Source organism: Colletotrichum navitas (assembly GCF_030913465.1).
Source record: "Colletotrichum navitas strain CBS 125086 chromosome Unknown LY79scaffold_2, whole genome shotgun sequence".
Taxonomy (NCBI): domain Eukaryota; kingdom Fungi; phylum Ascomycota; class Sordariomycetes; order Glomerellales; family Glomerellaceae; genus Colletotrichum; species Colletotrichum navitas.
In genome coordinates, this window is record NW_026850548.1 from 1,277,539 (window position 1) to 1,294,157 (window position 16,619).

Genomic DNA, 16,619 nt, shown 5'->3' on the forward strand with positions numbered 1-16,619 from the left:
GGAATCATGCATGTCGAGGATAGGATGGTTCTGTAACACAAAATTCACGCGTATATGGCCTTAATGAGAACTATAATGTATGATTTGTTGGTCTCAATACTCTGTAGTGGTGTTGTGATGAATACTTCTGTACGGGGTAGTGCAGTTGCAATACACTGTGTTCCTCCCTGGATAGCGACGCAGTCGGCACTGTGTCCTCTATCGATAAGGTGAAACGGCGCGCCATGGTGCCTGGACGACAGAGTCCTCTCGAATGTAAACAGAGGGGTGCTGGCACCGATGACGACCATGCAAGCCACATCCCTACTCACGCCCGGCTCTGTCTTGCTCGGCATCGACATTTCTCAATGATTATAAACCAAAAGGGAAGAAGAAAAAAAAAAACAGAGTCACCGTCATTTCTACCGGCATCCGACGACGCCTAAAAGATAGACAGAAGGGAGAGAAAAGACAACAACAATAAAAATAAGACGCAGGAAGAAGAGACAGCATACACGAGATCCACCACCGTATCCCCTTGCTTGCACCAGAGACAAGAGAAAGATCTCAAACGCCATGGCCGACCGCACCTCACGACAGGCGCCACCGCCGGGCGCCCCGCGGCGGCAGGTCCGGAGGAACCTCTTCCAGGGCCTGACGAGGCGGCCGACGGGCCCCACGGGGGCGTCTGCGGCTGCGACAACGACGAGTTCCGGCGGTGCGGGGGGCATCGTCTCCGCGGCGGTCGCGGCCGCGGGCAGCGGTAACGGCATGGCGGTGGCCGCCGGGGGCGGCTCGTCGTCTGGGGCCTCGGCCGAGACGCTGCGCCTCGACGTCGACGTGCTATCGGATGGGGGTGGCGCGCCTGTGGAGATTGTCGTGCGAGACGAGCACGGCGAGGTCGAGCTGGGCGAGCTGCCGACGCTGGTTTTTGATGAGGCTGACGAGGCGGCGGCGACGGACGACCGGGAAGAGAGCAACAGTACGTTTTCCCCCTACTTTCGCCGAGCACGGAGAGAGAGAGAGAGAGAAGCTGTAACTTTCTTTCATGTTCATTTTCTTTTTTTTCTTCGGAGGGGGGAAAAGGGGGTATAGAGCTATGGGGTTATGCTAACTATGATTTTTCTTTCTCTATAGAAGAGCGCCAGAGGCTTGCGGAGGCGGTAAAGCAGCATCAGGTTAACCACACTGCGATTCGTGAGCAGCCCGAAGGTGAGTCGCCATCTCTCACATGTTTTCAACTTCTTTCCCCTATACGAACTGTTTTCTGAATTCATTTTTTTGGTGTAGAGCTGCTGGAAGCTGTCAGGGTCAGTCTCCGGGCCAAGGTGGCGGCTCTTGCAGAAGACAACTGGATGTACGAGGCCGAGCCGGAGCTGCCCCGTGCCTTCTGAACGCGATGCGAAGCCCACTCATATCTACGAAACCTGGAGCCGCCGTCACTGCTACGACATTTTGACTCCATGTTTTTCTCCCTTTTCAGCGTCTAGTCCGGGCATGTTTAGCGGCACGTTCGGCAGATAGGCGAGTCATCTAATCCAGGCCCTCAGCTGCGGGCGCCTCCACCCGTCTCGTAGCGGGACGTCTCTGCTGCGGGGCGCCGGCACCGCCAAACAGGCTGCCCATCATGTCCATCAGCGGGTTGCTCTGCTTCGGACGCTGGATGCCAAAGTACATCTCAGCAATGATCTCGAGCGCCTCGTTCCACGCACCGACTTCGGCGATGTTGGACGAGTATTTTGCGAGGAGCTGCTTGTAGGCGTCGGGGGCGTCGCGCTGAACCGCCAGCAATAACAGGCCAAGGAAGTTGAGGAGGGGCAGGCTGGGGAAGATGCGCAGGTCGGCGCTGTTGCTGCTGACGTCCTGGACGCCGAGGCCCTTGTTATCGTTGCTGAGGGAGGAGGTGAAGAGGCGGTAGCACGTGTTGGCGGCGCGGACGTTGCCGACAAGGAGGTAGGGCAGGATGGCGCGGGAGGCGTAGAGCGGGGCCGTGTGCGAATCGTCCTCCTTGTACCACACGTATTCCATCTTGGCGAGAACCTCGGCCGAGTCCTTCGTTCCAAGCACTAGGTGTCTTTCGGCCTCGTAGGCTTCGTGTTCCTCGGCGTAGAGCGACCCGGCGACGTGGTGCAGGTCGGCGTCACCGGCGGGGTACTCGCCGAACTTGGCAGACCACCTGTAGGATCCGTAGTTAGCTTGCCTAGGCTCCCCCGGGCCACTTCAACATGATAACTTACGCAATCATCTCCCCAATGAACTTCTTCCTCGTAGGCTCCTGGGCGGGGAAGAGGCGCAGCAATGTGAGCAGCTTGCCCTTGCTCGCAGCGTCGGGCTTGAGCTCGGCTTGACGGAAGACGTCGACGAGCATGACGGCGAGGTCACCACCGCTGCCGCCCTGGCCAGCCTTGAGTAGGGATTGGGCAACGTTGTAGAGGATGTCGGTGGCAGCGGGCCAGTTGGCGGTCTTGATGTAGCGGGCGGCGACCACACGCGTCTGTTGCTGGGCCTCGTAGAACTGGCCCTCGCCGATGCGGGCCTGCAGCCGCGCGATGATCTTTTCGATTTTGTCTCCCTTGGCTGCCATTTTCGAAGGTGTTGATATGGGTGCGATTGAAACTTCGAGATCGCGGTTCAAAGGGAGGGGAGAGGAAGAGGGGAACAGACGGCACTGAGCGTATTAGAGAGGTGACGATGTTGTTTTGTAGCTTGGTGGTTTTGGGAGTCGAGATGGTGGGGGGATTACGGAGGTACCTTGGCCCCTCAGCCCAGGCCTGGGGGGAGCTTCGCTTCCATTCTGTCATCCTCTTCGGTTAAAGTGCGGGCAACGCAGTCTACTCAGACTGCAGAGCAAGGGTCGGGGTGGTGGCTCACAAGCGGTGCACTGACCAGTACTTTATTTTTTGCAGTGGAAAGACTCAAACCATCGGCCAAGCTTTTCAGAATACTATCAGATTCTGAACTTGCGAAAGAATCTAGGAGGGTTTCCAGACTCGGTAGTTTTGAGATTAAAGCGAATAATTGCTCTATGATCACATATTCAGCTTCATCTCTACATCAGAAAATACAGACTTGCGACACGCAACGTGTAAAGCTGTTAGCCCTAATTCGACGAGTGAGGTAGATAGACGTACCTGTTCCCAGGAATATTACCTAGGAACTTATGCGACTCATCGTTGGCAGCTTACAATGCCGATTCGAACCATGGACTATGACGCAATCATCAAAGCTCGTCTTCGATAAAATCCTAGTCGCATGAAGGTTATATACAGAATTAGCTGGATATCCTTGTTGAAGTCTCATATCAAAATGGCGATATGCTAGTTTTTGTTTTGTGGCACCACCACACGATAGTTCGAGAGGAAATCAGTAGTGTCCTATGGAACGTATTGACATAAACCGAAAAGGAAAAGCCATGAGTAGGCAAATTGGGTTTGCCGGGATGGAAAGGCACCAAGGGAAAAGAGCAACAAGTTGGCGATCAATGTTCCCTGCTGAACGGCTGGGTCTCACTGCCAGGGCCAGTGACGTCCTGCTTGGTGGGGGCACAGACCATGGTTCTAGTCAGTGCCCCCGATGATTATAATAGTTGCACAAATTTTCTACCACCGATTTTCTTCCAACTAACAACACTCAATTCAACTATCCACTCGTCGAATTGGCCAGCACATTGCGTCTGGGCACGGACATTTGTTTTTCTCAGGCAATGTGGCCAAATCGAGCACTCACATTATACCGATTGTTAGCTTCCCGTCCGGGAACATGTCAATGGGCTGTTACCCCGCACTCGTACATAAACTCAAGACAACGAGGTGCTTCCAACGCATTACAACCCATTGCAAGCGATGATGGTGTAGGGGTAACATCTAAGCTTCCCATGCTTAGGCTCCGAGTTCGAGTCTCGGTCATCGCATATCTTTTTGTGTTTGTTTGCTTTTTCTGTGGTATTACCCGGCCGCACCTCTCGTTGAAGTCCTTGTTTTAGCCTGCCATCATGAAGACATTTGCAGATGATGGTAGTTGGTACAATCGGCATATGAACTTTCGAGCAAGACGCAATATATATACCGTTGGACCACGGGTCTGGAAACAGGTATTCGGGGACTAGTATTTATTCCATCACGATTGACATACACAGTAAATGCCAAGCGTCTATGCATTGATTATAGCAAGGAGGTCGCGGGATCAGGCGATGCCACTCCGTTTTCCTCCGTACAAGAAGATCATGTCGGGCTGAAGCATTGGCTGGCATTTGAAATCCAGCACTTGGGAATTCGAAGCCCATATATTGAAGGATATGCACAGAGGGCGATTGCTCTAGAGATGCATCATCAACCTTGACAAGTGGTGGGGGAACGAACGCAAGGACGGTACCTCCCCCCCTCATGTCGAACATCCCAGACCAGGATGCAGAAGAACGCGACCCAAGTGCGGAGGACAAGGAGTAGAAAAATCCTTTAGCCGAAATCCCACACCCTGTTCCTGTCACCTGGCCGAGTCGTTGGCCGCTTGCTCATGCTATTGGAATTTATTGGTTCTCGGTTTATACTTTTAAACTTTCTCGAGCTTGGGCAGCCATTATAAGTTCTGATAGAGGCGTCTCGGCCTTGCACTACGTTCCAAGGTGCAGATTATGGATCTCCGGAGTCCGGGGTCCACTGCGGCATTGACGGCGCCTGGAAGGAACAATATGCCGATGTCGCACTCAAATCACCATTCTCATGGGCTCCCGGTTTTGCAGACCCGGCCTCTGTCATCATCTCTCGCAAATGTGTCCCCGTTCAAGACGGACCACGGGAAATCGTTCACATCCGGCCAACCCGGGTGGTAGGTACACTTCGCCCATTTCGTCTTTCAAGTATCAAAGCCACGCGTATCCGTACAACTGCAGGCACGTCATCTTTGCCTCTCCACCTGCCGAAGGTTTTCATTGCCGATGAGACCGAAGAAGAATATTGGTTTTGAGAGGAAATACGATTGCCATCCTTAACAGCCGATACCTAGCCATGAGATCTAGCAACTGAAGCCCCTGCGAGGGAGTTCGAAGTATAATGTCTATGAACCATCACACGGTCATCGACCCACTTTGTAAGGTTGATAGTTGATATAGAAAACTTTACGCTCGAGCATGTGTCACTGACCCTGCGCTCTTTGCTGCTACTACATACAAAAGTCAGCCCGAAGCGCGAGGAGCGAAGGCCTTCTCGGTTCAGACATGAGTGCCCCCCCACCCTCCATGCCCTTTCGGACGAGTCTGGAACGGCATGGCGTCACCATGCCATATACTTCTAGCTGGGCTCCGGAAGGCATAGACGAGACAGCTCATCTTTGTGGTTCCGGTAGCCGGAATGCTGCAGTTGATAAAGGGCGAGCACCCAGCCCCTTCTTCGCCGATATGAACTTACACAAGCTGAAATAACCAACAATTATCGAAACACCACAGAAGATATGGCGCCTACAATCAAGAACGTTGCCCTCGCCGGTGTAAGTGCCTTGCGCGTGGTGTGGCTGCAAACAGTACTAACTCACATTCCCAGGCCGGCGGCAACCTTGGACCCGCCCTCCTGAAGGGACTCATGGCCTCCAACAAGTTCAACATCACGATCCTGACCCGCAAAGCCGGATCCCAAAAGTTCCCACCGGACGTCACAGTCAAGGAAGTCGACTACGACTCCCTCGACTCCCTAACCGAGGCGCTCAAGGGCCAAGACGCCCTCGTCGACTCCACCAGCATATTCGACTCCAAGGTCGCGACCCGCATCGTCGACGCCGCCGTCGCCGCCGGCATCTACCGTTACATCCCGTCCGACTTTGGACTCGACCCGGTGCGCTGTCACGTCCCCAGTCTGCCCGTCTTCGGCATCAAGGCCTTGACGTGGCAGCATGTGAAGCAAAAGGCCGCCGAAAACGACGGCAAGTTCACTTGGACCATCATCACTAACGGCCCCCTCCTCGACTGGAGCCTCCGCAACGGCTTCATGGGCGTCGACATCAAGAACAAGAAGCTCTCCGTCTACAACGATGGCGAGACCGTCATCCCGTACACGATGCTCGCCGACGTCGCCAAGGCCGTTGTCGGGACGCTGCTACACGCCGACGAGACGGCGAACCGGATCGCGTACGTCCACTCCGCCGTCAAGTCGCAGAAGCAGATGGGCGCTCTCGCCCAGGAGGCCGTGGGCGGGTCCTGGGAGACCACCACCGTCGACGTCGACGCGATCTATGCCAACTGCATAGCGTCCATCGACAAGGGCGTCATGACCCCTGATGTCATGTATCCGCAGCTCCTGTACGCCTGCTCCAAGAAGGAGTTTGCTCAGCCGTGGAGCAGGAGCGACAATGCGCTGTTTGGCATCAAGGAGCTGAGCGACGATGAACTAAAGGAAGTTTGCAAGCAGATCTCCCTAGAGTAAATAGTTAGTCTTCCTTAGCTCATGAACAAGAAAGTGAAAAACAACAAAGTGCCAAGAGGAACAGTCTTCGGCACCAAGTGGCTCATGAATGCGACAAAAGGAGAGAAAGTCGCTTGTGACTGGTGCAAATTCAGCCATCTGATCATGACACTGCGAGTGTGGCAGGTGATTTTATATTGGCATTTGAATTCTATCTCCTTCATACACAGTACATACGAGGGCTGTTCATCAAGAAGGCCAATCAAGATGCGCAGCCTCAAGCAGATGCTCTCGTGGGTTATGGCATCAGCCATTCGGCGTCGGGTATGCCGTTCCAAGCGTCCCAAAATGCATCCAAGCAAGCCAATACACCACCATACTGGCCCTGAATCTTGTGCTCGGGCAGAGCGTAATATACACAGGTTTGTTCCGATCGGCCAAGGTGAGAAGTCGAAATACAACGAACAAGAGCGCAACAGGCAGACCAAGAAGTGAGAAGCCCTCAAAGGGGTCTTGCAAAACTCGGGTTTGCCGGTCCGTGCTGTCGAGGCGTGAAGTCGTGTGTACTAAGACAGCAGTATAAGAATGAGAACTTGCAGAAGAAAATCTAATTCGTTGATGTCGTTTCTTGTCCTCGCCGGCGGAAAAACATTCAATTATTGGGTTCGATTAGGAGCGGAGCGTCGGTTCGGACTTTGCAGAAGAGCAAGCCGTCCTCGGAGGTTTCGGGGTGTTTAGAAGGGGATGTTGGGGGTGCCCTGGGCACCAATAGCCTCCTGCTGCTCCTGGAGCTCCTCGCCACCAGCCTCGATGGAGATGGCAACACCAATCTTTGCTTGTTGCTGAGAAAATAATATCAGAACACGGTTGCTGAATCGTGGATGGCAGAACTTACCGCAAAGTGGTCAACATCGGCAGCCAGAGTCATCATGACAGGGGCGGCAATGCGCTTCTCCAACAAACAGCTAAGCTTGCCCTTGGAGTCGACCTGGGCACGGAAGGTAGACATTCTGAAGTCGTACTTGGCACCAACGGTGGTGACGCCCTCCTTCTGGAAGCCACCCATGACGCCTGCGGCACTGGGAACGAGCGAAAGAGACAGGTCGACACCAGCCTGGACCTTCTCGGACAGACGCCTCCAGTAGGAGGTGTTCAGAGCTCCCTGCGCCTGAAGCTGAGCGGTGGCAACCCAGTCGTCGGACTTGTAGCGAGCGCAGTAGGAGGTGGCAGTCTCAGGGCCCTGGGTCATGGCCTGGCGCTGCCAGACGGTCTCGAGACCAAGGGCAAGCTTAGAAGTAACCGACTGGAGGTAGCTTCCGATGAAGATACCAGTAACACCGCCGTCGAGACAAGAGGGATTCAACATCTTGAGGGAGGCTGTGAAGTCGTCTCCAGTGTATTCGTTCTCGATCTGGAGCATCTCCTGGCCAGCACCAGGGGCGGCCTGGAACTGCGTTCTCGACACGAGCTTGTCGGACCACCGGTAGTTGAATCTAGTGGAAAGCTGGCCGTCGTTGTCCATGTTTCCTTGCATGAAAACCTGTAGGGGGAGAACAGTCAGTCAGCCATGGTTGCGCCCCAACAAGCATTTAGGGGGGGACAAACCTTGCTCGTTCCGTACAGCGCAGCAAACGTGTACGGGTTCAGACGGTCACCCATCGCGAACTGGTGAGAGACCTGAAATAGGGGCGACATGCTGAAGGCCTTGGTGAGGTCGGCGCGAAGACCGGTAAACATGTAGTTGGTGAGCAGGACATCGCGTTGGACCTCCCTGGTCAGGTTCTCGGTGGTGCCGGGGTTGGACAGGCCAAGCTTCGCCCTCCGTTCCGAGAAGGAGTTAACGGCATCTGAAAGAGTGTTGGCGACGGGGTTGTTCAAGAGAACATTTTGAAATTGTTCCAAGCTTGACGCCATTGTTGCGATGGTCGACGCCGGCCGGGGTCGAACAGAACCGAGTAACTAGAAAACTGGGGGAGAATCGAGAAGAGGCCGACGAATTAGCCAATTACTCAGGATCAGGTCAGATATAATACAACTGCGACTGCCCTAGGGACCGATTATAGCTCGCGCAATGGGCAGGCAGGGGGCGTTGGGGGAGGTCGTCGAGTCGGAGGCGGTTGGTGATGGATCGAAAAGAGTTGTAAATTTCTTTCCACGCAGAGTACATTACGCAGCTGGAGGTCCCGGTCGAGCACGAGCCACGCTAAAGCCAATGGGAAAAGCTGGCAGCCACAACTGGTCAAGTATTGTGGAGACTTTCCTGAGCAGCAGCTCCAACGTCTGCTCAATGACAGAATTATCACGTGATACATAGCTTACGTCAAGTCGGTCCGAAGCTTAGCCGGGCCTCGATGCTGGGGTACCGAATTCCCGGCTAGTTCCAGGATGAGAGGACCCTTGCCCACATCCGGTACGTCTCCTTGGCCCTCTCCATCATTGAAGCCGACCAGGCCTCTCTACCTACTACAGTGTTAGTCTTTGAGTTCCTCATCGCCTACGATCTTATCCTGGACAGAGAACTGCTTCGAATCACGCCTTAAGATACACTCGCCTTTGAGTCCACCGTCACTTTCTGTTTTCCCAACAAAACCCGCAACATACAAAACTCGGCGTTACCACTCGGTTGCTATTTACGGCTCGGCTTGACCAGCACAGGCCTTGAGAATTTTGGCCAAGGAAAGTCTCTCCTTGCGGGACAAATTGGCGGCTTAAATCGGAACGGGACAGACACCAGTGTGACCTTGACCTCGGCCACGATCACCAAACCCTCAAAAACACTTCTCTGCGCGATTTTACCTGAAACTTACGGTACCCTTTGCGATACATAGATGCCCACGGCGCGTTGCTTTTGACCTTTTCTGAGCATTATCGACTTTCAACAACGGTCGCACTCCTTGAGCAGACAGTGCGTCATTGTCGTGTCTCCGCTATTCCCCTCCGTAGCGGCCCCTCCACCCGATCCAGAGGCCGTAGCTGCCTCGAAAGCAGTCCGCTCCCGGCTCAACCCTCTAGTATAACCCTCGAACCGGTTGTTGTGTCAAACCAGGAAAGGGTCGCATTTTCGCATCCATCAGAATGGACACACTACTGTGAGTTTGCGTTTTTCTTCTTTCGGCCCAGGAGGAGGGGTCTTGCAATTCCACCAATCCCTACCCTTCATCCTACCCTCCATGTGGCATTTGAGCGAGTGCTCTATTTCGACATATGTTATTAGAGGGCAACTGTAACATGAGGCATCGCTGTATAGTTGGTACAATAATGCCTGTGGATGATTCCATGCCTCAAAGACAGCTGGCCAAGCTCTGTTTATGACATGGCGGACACCGCATCCATCCTTAGATGCGTATTCTCCTGGCAATAGTTCAAGGAGAGTATAGCCATCTCAACAGGAAGATTTTCCGGTCCTGCTCTCCTCGCAAGAAGTCCCAAAGCTAGACGGAGGATCTTGAGGCAAGTCAATGGGACAAAGACCAACTATCCACCTGACGAACACAAATGGTTCTCGGGTGATATAAGAATTTGTCTTGGATACAATCACGGTCCTCAAAACCACTCACCAGAACCTTGAATAACAAGGACACCGAGAAGAGTTCAAGTTATATAAAAGACTCACACCATAATCACGGCCGTTGAAGGTAGACCTTTTAACCGCCAAAAACCAACAAGCCATCATAGACCTCTATATCTGGCCAGGTCAGACCGGCCCCTCACTATCACCTTTTGGCGAGAGGGCTCAACACTTTGTGTACACATAAGCGGGAGTGTACCTGCGTGAATTCTCAAAGAGGCAGCACAGCATCATCATAGCAAATCAGATGGGCACTCCCTGTGCCTTCTGTCTTTGTTTCACTGCTTGAAGCCCATCCTCGCCTTCCAATTATTCTCTCCTAGCCTATTGTCTTTTCTCCTCCATCAATCCTCTACTCTTGTTTTTGTTTCTTATCACCCGCCTACTCAGTCGTCATGGCCAATATACCCAAACCGCATGCCAATGTTGTGGAGGACTCCCGTACTATGAGTGCGCTAGGAGTGGCCTCCACGATTCTGAACCCTTGGCCAGGAATTGATCAGGAACAAGGTATTGACATCATCTCTTTTGATAGTACCGCAGAGATCGCGGCCAACGCGCCCCGATACCGCCGCAAGAGCTCAACTTTCATCGACGGCATCCACGATGTTCCTGAGGATCAGGATATGGCGCCTGCTCAACTCTATAGCACCATGTCCGGCCGGCTGTTCCACTCTGGCCGTATTGCCATCGTTATGGTTGGCCTTCCAGCCCGTGGCAAGACGTAAGCAAGCGTCCTACATTGGATTGATTTGCTGCTGACCTTCATAGCCACATCTGCGTCTCTTTGGCGCGTTACCTCGGCTGGTAAGACCCCAAAACCTAACTTAGGGGCCTGGCTCATTTATTATAGGTTGGGAGTCAAGACCCGCATCTTTCACCTGGGTGACTACCGTCGCGCTACGGTTGGTAAGGGCGGCATAGTCCCTGAGGATTACTTCTTCCCCGACGCGTCTCCTCAGTCAGTCATTCTTCGTCAGAAAATCCTCAAGAAGTGTCGCGAGGATATCTACTCCTGGTTGAACCACGAGAATGGTCAGGTAGCCATCTACGACGCTGTCAATCCCACTGCCGCTGGCCGTCGCGCGCTGGCCAAGGAGCTCGGGAAGCATGACGTTCAGGTTAGAAACATATCGAGTCCGTATTCAAGTTGTCTCTCTGACACTACATAGACACTTTTCATTGAGTCATACGTCGACGATGAGGGCATCTTGCGCGAGAATGCTCGCAACGTCAAGATCTCTTCACCTGATGTAAGTGCGAACTGAAGGGCCTCGGCGTGCTCATTATTGACTTTCACAGTTCGCCGGCATGGATCCCGATGAGGCCGCCAAGCTGTACCTGCGCCGTATCGACATGAAGATCCCTGTCTTTGAGACCATGGAGGAGAAGGAGCTTAACTACATCAAAATGATTAACGCGGGCCAGAAGTTCTTCTATAACAACGTCTCGTTCGGTTATCTCTCTCACCGGATTGTTTTCTACCTTACGAACCTGCATATCAAGTCGCGCACCACCTACTTTGTCCGCGCTGGCGTTACCACCGAAGAGGACTCGTACAAGGCCGACGCGCCTCTTTCTGAGGAAGGCATCGCGTATGCCGCCAGGATGTCGGAGACATTACTGAAACATCGCGAGCAGGAGCGTGCCGCCCTCGTCGAGAGGGGTGGTCCCGACGTCCCTCTTCGCCCCCTATCGGTCTGGACTTCCACGCGTTGCAGAACCGTTCAGACTGCCGACTATCTTAAGAAGAAGGGCTTCAAGGTCCGCCAGCGCTCACAGATGAGCCAGATCAATCCCGGTGTCTGCGAGAAGATGTCGGAGCGCGCCATCCGCCATCTCTATCCTGAGGAGGTTGAGAAGCACGAGCTTGACCCGTACCACCACAGATACCCGCGGGCCGAGGTGAGCAAAATAACTTTGCCGACTTCTGCTTTCCTTTAAACTGAAATTATGTAGTCCTACCATGATCTCGCCGTCCGTCTGGAGCCCATCATTCTGGAGCTGGAGCGCGAGCAGAGCGACCTCCTCATCATCGCGCACGAGTCGGTACTCCGCGTGCTTTACGCCTATCTGATGCACTGTGCCACCATGGATATTCCCATCCTCAAGTTCCCCCGCGACGAGATCATCGAAATCATTCCTGCCGCTTACCAGAACGAGGCCAAGCGCATCCATATCCCCGGTGTCGATCCTAAGATCACCCCGAGCTCTCCCGAGGACATTAGCATCCCTGTCCCCGCCAGCGGTCCCGCCAGCGGCAACCTGTCGCCCATGCCAGGCCTTCCATCTCCCGCGGAGCCCGCGGAGCGCCCTCCCGAGAAGGTCATCAACAAGGCTGCGGAGATGGTCGCTGACAGACAGAACGACGAGGACTAGGTCCTTGTATGTGCATATCTTAGGCGAGGAAATCCCTTTTGACATTGCTCAGGGGAATGAGAGGGGGGTCCCCCTATTGTTGGCGTGGACCGGGACAGCCAAAGGGTGGCTCGAGTTCTCGCCATCACTGGTTTGGGTCAGAATCGGGTGGTTGAAGGGATGGGGGGCATCAAAGGTGCAACGTATTCTCATTGATGTTCTTACCGTGACGACAACTTTCCCCACAGTCCTTTCCTGCTCTTGGCTCAGATGGAAACACATTTCATCCAGAGGAAAAAAGGACAGGTTTCTTCTTTTCTATTTTGGCTTTGATAACTCGAACAAGCATTACGGTCATGGAACCGGTGAAAGAAATAGCTCAACTTGATGAATGACAGTATGGTCATTGGTATTATTAACCACCCGGCCCAAAGCCCTCCGTCGCGCAGGGATATCGAACACTCCAGTTCGTGGTTTTTTTTCCCTTTTCTTCATCATGGTATCTCGTGTCTAAACAAACCGTAAACGCCCTTCCACTCCTCAAGTCTGTGCTACGTAATGCGGCATCTAGCACAGTTTTCTGCAGTGTACTTGTACGACTTCCAAGTCTAAATCCGCCCAAACTCCTCGCTTTAACAGGACCGAGGTAAGCTCTCGCTAGCCCAAGCCGAAACAAACTTGCTGAATGCTGATGGCCCGTTTTCCAGTCGTCTTCTCTCGTGTCAACATGCATCTACATCACAGCACACTCTCGCTCCGGTTCCTCCCCATCTTTATTCTTTTTCTTCTCTGCGGAGCGGTTCTTGGATTTACCCCGCCTGTGTGTATTTTTGTGGTGTTCCGAGGACATCCTTTCCTTGAAATCTTTGGAGTCCTTTCTCTCTGGGTCTGCGACCGGTGTTTGGTCCGCCTCTGCGTGTTCGACAAACTCCTCTTCAGTCACTGAATCTGGCACAGGAGCGTTCATAGATGGCGCTAGCGCGTTGCTGCTCGTGTTGCTGTTCAGGTCGCGAAGCGGCTCCTTGCTTTGCCGCATGAGTCCTCCAATTCGAGACATGGTGAGACTGATGCGCCCCTCGCCCGCTTGGCTGGTGGGCCGACTCTTGTTCTTGCCTGTGAAGAGGGCAGCGGCACGAGAAAGTCGCTGCGCCGTCGTTTCCTCGCCTGGAGTTGCGGCAGGCGACACGGCTTCTGGTGTGATTGAGGGTGTGCCCTGTGTTGAGTCCGTGAAGTTGACGCTACCACGACGCGAATCCTTGAAACCCAAGTATGGCTCATCATCGCCAAAACTGATACGGCTAGGTCTTTCTAGTTCCGACGAAAAGCGAATGCTTGGGGCCTTTGGTGGTGATATTGAAGTGTTCTCAAAGTAGTCGCTCTTTGATGATGACACTCCCGAGTTGCCGTTGACGGGATTAGGCGTGGTCGGCATATTGACGCTCACCTTGGACTCGTTGTAGGAAGGCGGCTCTGTCTCGATCTCTTCCGTTGACGCAACTTCGACCATCGGTACTATCTGGTAAAAGAGCAGGTAAGGCATCTCGTCCTTCAGTGCCTGCTTGATGTCGTCCACGTATGTCACTCTACTGTCGACGTCCAGGTCGTCGAATTTTACCCACTGTGCTTCTTCGTAATCAGGAGGTGGATCGAGTTCGTGTCGCCTGTTGTCGGTAAGAAGCTTTGGCGCAACTCTTGCGAAGGAGACGTAATGTCCACTGTAGAGTGAGTCGCCACGGTGGCAGACTACAGACTGAAGCACCAGCTTGTATTCCATGCTAAAGCCGTTGGGATCCTCCTCGAGCGAGGAACCGTCCCCAAGCATAAAATGTGGCAGCCTCAAGCTGTCTGGGATATCTATGAATGTGTTCTGGCGTTGCGGGATGCCTGAGTTCGTCATCATGTACCGCTTGAGGCAGATGCCAACCACAGGTCGCTGGTTGAAGTTCATGGCAACCTCAATGTCGTTCTTGGGCTCCTTGTTTCCAGCTGCATGCCAAGGGATCAGCCTAAAAAACTGCCACGCCGGGATCGTCACAGCCTTGACCACGGTTGAGCTCGTGCGTCGTGCCTTTTCCAACATGCTCGGAGTCTCGGACTCCTTGGCTCGCTCTTTCTCTTCCAGCACAACCCGCTGGATAACACTAGTTGAGCGGTGCCTCGGGGTTGGCCGCGAAGAGCTACTAGGCGATTCAGAAGCGTCATTCGGTGGGGGTGAGCCTACCCACTGGTGTTCAAGAACTGGTGACAGCGGGAGGGGTGACGCGCTCAAGGTCTCTGCTGTTTCCGACTCATGTCCATCTTCCCGGATGACCAAGCGTATGGTATTCTTGCTTGAAGCCGACCTCTCCAGGTCCTTCTTTTCTTCGTGGCTATCTCTCAGTACGTCCACCTGCGTGTTGAAGTATTCCTCCAAGCAGTCCTCGAGTCTGATTCCCTTGCCTTCAGGATCGGGAGGTACAGCTAGGTTCAGCAGTCGTTCGTACACTAGCTTGTGATCGTCCTTGTCGTTCTTTCCTTGATGGAAAAGGTCCACTTGTAGTTGCAAAAGGGGCAATTGAAGAGTTTCGGTGACGAAAGCAAAAGCTTCGGAAGTGTCTTGCTGTTCTAGGAGCTTGGCATCGCTCCAGCCACAATCGGCAAGGGCATCTTGTATCAGTTTCGTCTGCGTCGGTCAGCAAAGGCCGGGCGTGTCACGGGGAGGACCATGACTTACCATATCCGTATGGATCAACTTTCCGCTTCTGAGCATGTTCACCCACAAGCGTAGCAGCGTGACCAATCTGCGCCTCGGCTCGTCTGTGAACTCATTTCTCAGCATGCATTCGAAGGCGTCCAGCTTTGCGAACATGGCGAATAGCAGAGAGTCGAGGTAGCAAGTGACATTGCCTCTATTCTCCGCGCCAACCATCTCGACTTGTGGGTTGTAGTGTGTGATTTTGCCGGCCGTAGCATTGCACTGCAAATGGATAAACTCGACCGTCTTGTCGACATCGCCGTCAGCAAATTTGCTGTTTAGAGAGTCTCGAATGTGCTCCGCAGAAACGTCGGTGATATTGGACTCGGCAAGAAGCCGTGTAATGTCTTCGACCTGTCGTGCTGTTAGACTTGTGCAATTCTTTCTGGCTATGCCGCCGCGTACCTTTGTTAGTTCTTTCTCTCTGACCTCGTCGTCGCTGGGTGGTCGGTCACTCTTGAAGAGCGCTCGAAAAGCTTCTGCTGAAAGTGGCCGGCTCTAGTCCCGGGGCGTATAGTTAGCGTTGGTGTTGCTAGAGGGACCGCCTGTGCAGGCGCTTTACGCTGTACACAGAGGTGAGAGATTACCTTATGTCCTGGCTCTGAGGATTTGCTCCTGCGGTGGTTGCCATTTCTGTCCCTCAGGCTGAGAAACTTCTTGCTTTTCATGGTTGCAGTTGTGGTGCTTCGTTGCGGGAAGCCAGCCAGTTGTGTTTGGGGCCCAAGACGCTACTCGGGACAAGCAATGGCCTCAGCGGTCAAGAGTCATGACCAGATTGCAGTCGCACCCCCATCGGCCAGCTATATCGGAGTGGAGAGCAGCGTTGAGAGCGAATTTGAAGAATGCACCAAATGCGAGGTATGGAGGGGCTTTGGCGCTTCTCGGCGGGGCAGATTTTCGCAGTCGCAAAAGACGGGGCTGGGCTTTCGGTACGAGCAAAAGTCGGATGTGCCGTTGGGTTGGAGGCAGGTATCGGCTCGTGTTTGAATGGAGGGAGTATGTCGCCAAATATCTCAGGACGGTAGCAGAAGAGTGTGGAAGTGGAAAGGTGATCCTGTCCAGTAGTCAAATACACAGGGGAAACAGCTGAAGGGAAGCCGCTCAACTGGTTCCAGGAGCCAGCAAGGTTCGAGGTTGGCTTGTGGTTCCTTGACTGGGTAGATTCGGGGTCCAGTATAGGTAGTGGCGAGACCCTAAATTGCAATGTACCGACGCGGCAAATCTTTGGCTTGATGTACTTTGTGGCCCCTCAAAAGTGGATTTACTGGCTTCGGAGTGTGTGAACGCCTTGTCGTTGGATGGCGGCGGCCGCAAGGCGGACTTTTGAACTTTCAAGACTTTTACGACTCGGTGTTATCATTCGTTGTCTAGGTAGTTGTTGAGGATGGCTGTGGCCACGATTTTATCTAACTTCTCTCCAAAACGGCTCTAGCCAACCTTGAGCTTGGCAATAAGAGGCAGAGAGAGAGATATGGGTGAAGAGCTAGAATGTTCTCTCTGCCCGTCGGGCCTGGCTGACACATTTCTTCTCATTTATGACCGGTCCCAAATGACTGAGAAAAGGTTGCCTGCCACAACATCCAACATTCAC

The 16,619-nt window shown here is 53.5% G+C and overlaps 6 protein-coding genes and 1 non-coding gene across 7 annotated transcripts; 4 read left to right on the forward strand and 3 right to left on the reverse strand.

The window, feature by feature from the left end:
* Positions 1-448: 448 nt before the first annotated feature.
* On the forward strand, positions 449-1,443 carry LY79DRAFT_148044 (uncharacterized protein). Its single transcript, XM_060551029.1, has 3 exons — positions 449-961; positions 1,117-1,191; positions 1,270-1,443. The coding sequence occupies exons 1-3, from the start codon at positions 556-558 to the stop codon at positions 1,371-1,373; spliced, it is 585 nt and encodes a 194-aa protein (XP_060420299.1). The 5' UTR covers positions 449-555; the 3' UTR covers positions 1,374-1,443.
* Positions 1,444-1,512: 69 nt separating this feature from the next.
* LY79DRAFT_665337 (uncharacterized protein) lies at positions 1,513-2,563 on the reverse strand (the record flags this gene model as incomplete). Its single annotated transcript, XM_060563044.1, has 2 exons — positions 1,513-2,155; positions 2,217-2,563. The coding sequence occupies 2 exons, from the start codon at positions 2,561-2,563 to the stop codon at positions 1,513-1,515; spliced, it is 990 nt and encodes a 329-aa protein (XP_060420300.1).
* Positions 2,564-3,818: 1,255 nt separating this feature from the next.
* LY79DRAFT_t20 lies at positions 3,819-3,889 on the forward strand. The gene has a single exon. It is a non-coding gene; the product is annotated as a tRNA-Gly (tRNA).
* Positions 3,890-5,424: 1,535 nt separating this feature from the next.
* LY79DRAFT_575353 (isoflavone reductase) lies at positions 5,425-6,757 on the forward strand (the record flags this gene model as incomplete). Its single annotated transcript, XM_060559702.1, has 4 exons — positions 5,425-5,460; positions 5,514-6,385; positions 6,524-6,554; positions 6,599-6,757. 4 exons carry the CDS (start codon positions 5,425-5,427, stop codon positions 6,755-6,757), a joined length of 1,098 nt encoding a protein of 365 aa, XP_060420301.1.
* A 467-nt stretch (positions 6,758-7,224) lies between these two features.
* Positions 7,225-8,282, reverse strand: LY79DRAFT_504540 (eukaryotic porin; the record flags this gene model as incomplete). Its single annotated transcript, XM_060553518.1, has 2 exons — positions 7,225-7,908; positions 7,974-8,282. 2 exons carry the CDS (start codon positions 8,280-8,282, stop codon positions 7,225-7,227), a joined length of 993 nt encoding a protein of 330 aa, XP_060420302.1.
* A 2,049-nt stretch (positions 8,283-10,331) lies between these two features.
* Positions 10,332-12,315, forward strand: LY79DRAFT_665340 (6-phosphofructo-2-kinase; the record flags this gene model as incomplete). The annotated part of the gene is made up of 6 exons (XM_060563045.1): positions 10,332-10,660; positions 10,708-10,743; positions 10,790-11,057; positions 11,109-11,189; positions 11,239-11,841; positions 11,896-12,315. 6 exons carry the CDS (start codon positions 10,332-10,334, stop codon positions 12,313-12,315), a joined length of 1,737 nt encoding a protein of 578 aa, XP_060420303.1.
* A 712-nt stretch (positions 12,316-13,027) lies between these two features.
* Positions 13,028-15,696, reverse strand: LY79DRAFT_665341 (ubiquitin carboxyl-terminal hydrolase; the record flags this gene model as incomplete). Its single annotated transcript, XM_060563046.1, has 4 exons — positions 13,028-14,956; positions 15,008-15,382; positions 15,434-15,526; positions 15,616-15,696. The coding sequence occupies 4 exons, from the start codon at positions 15,694-15,696 to the stop codon at positions 13,028-13,030; spliced, it is 2,478 nt and encodes an 825-aa protein (XP_060420304.1).
* Between the last annotated feature and the right edge of the window lie 923 nt (positions 15,697-16,619).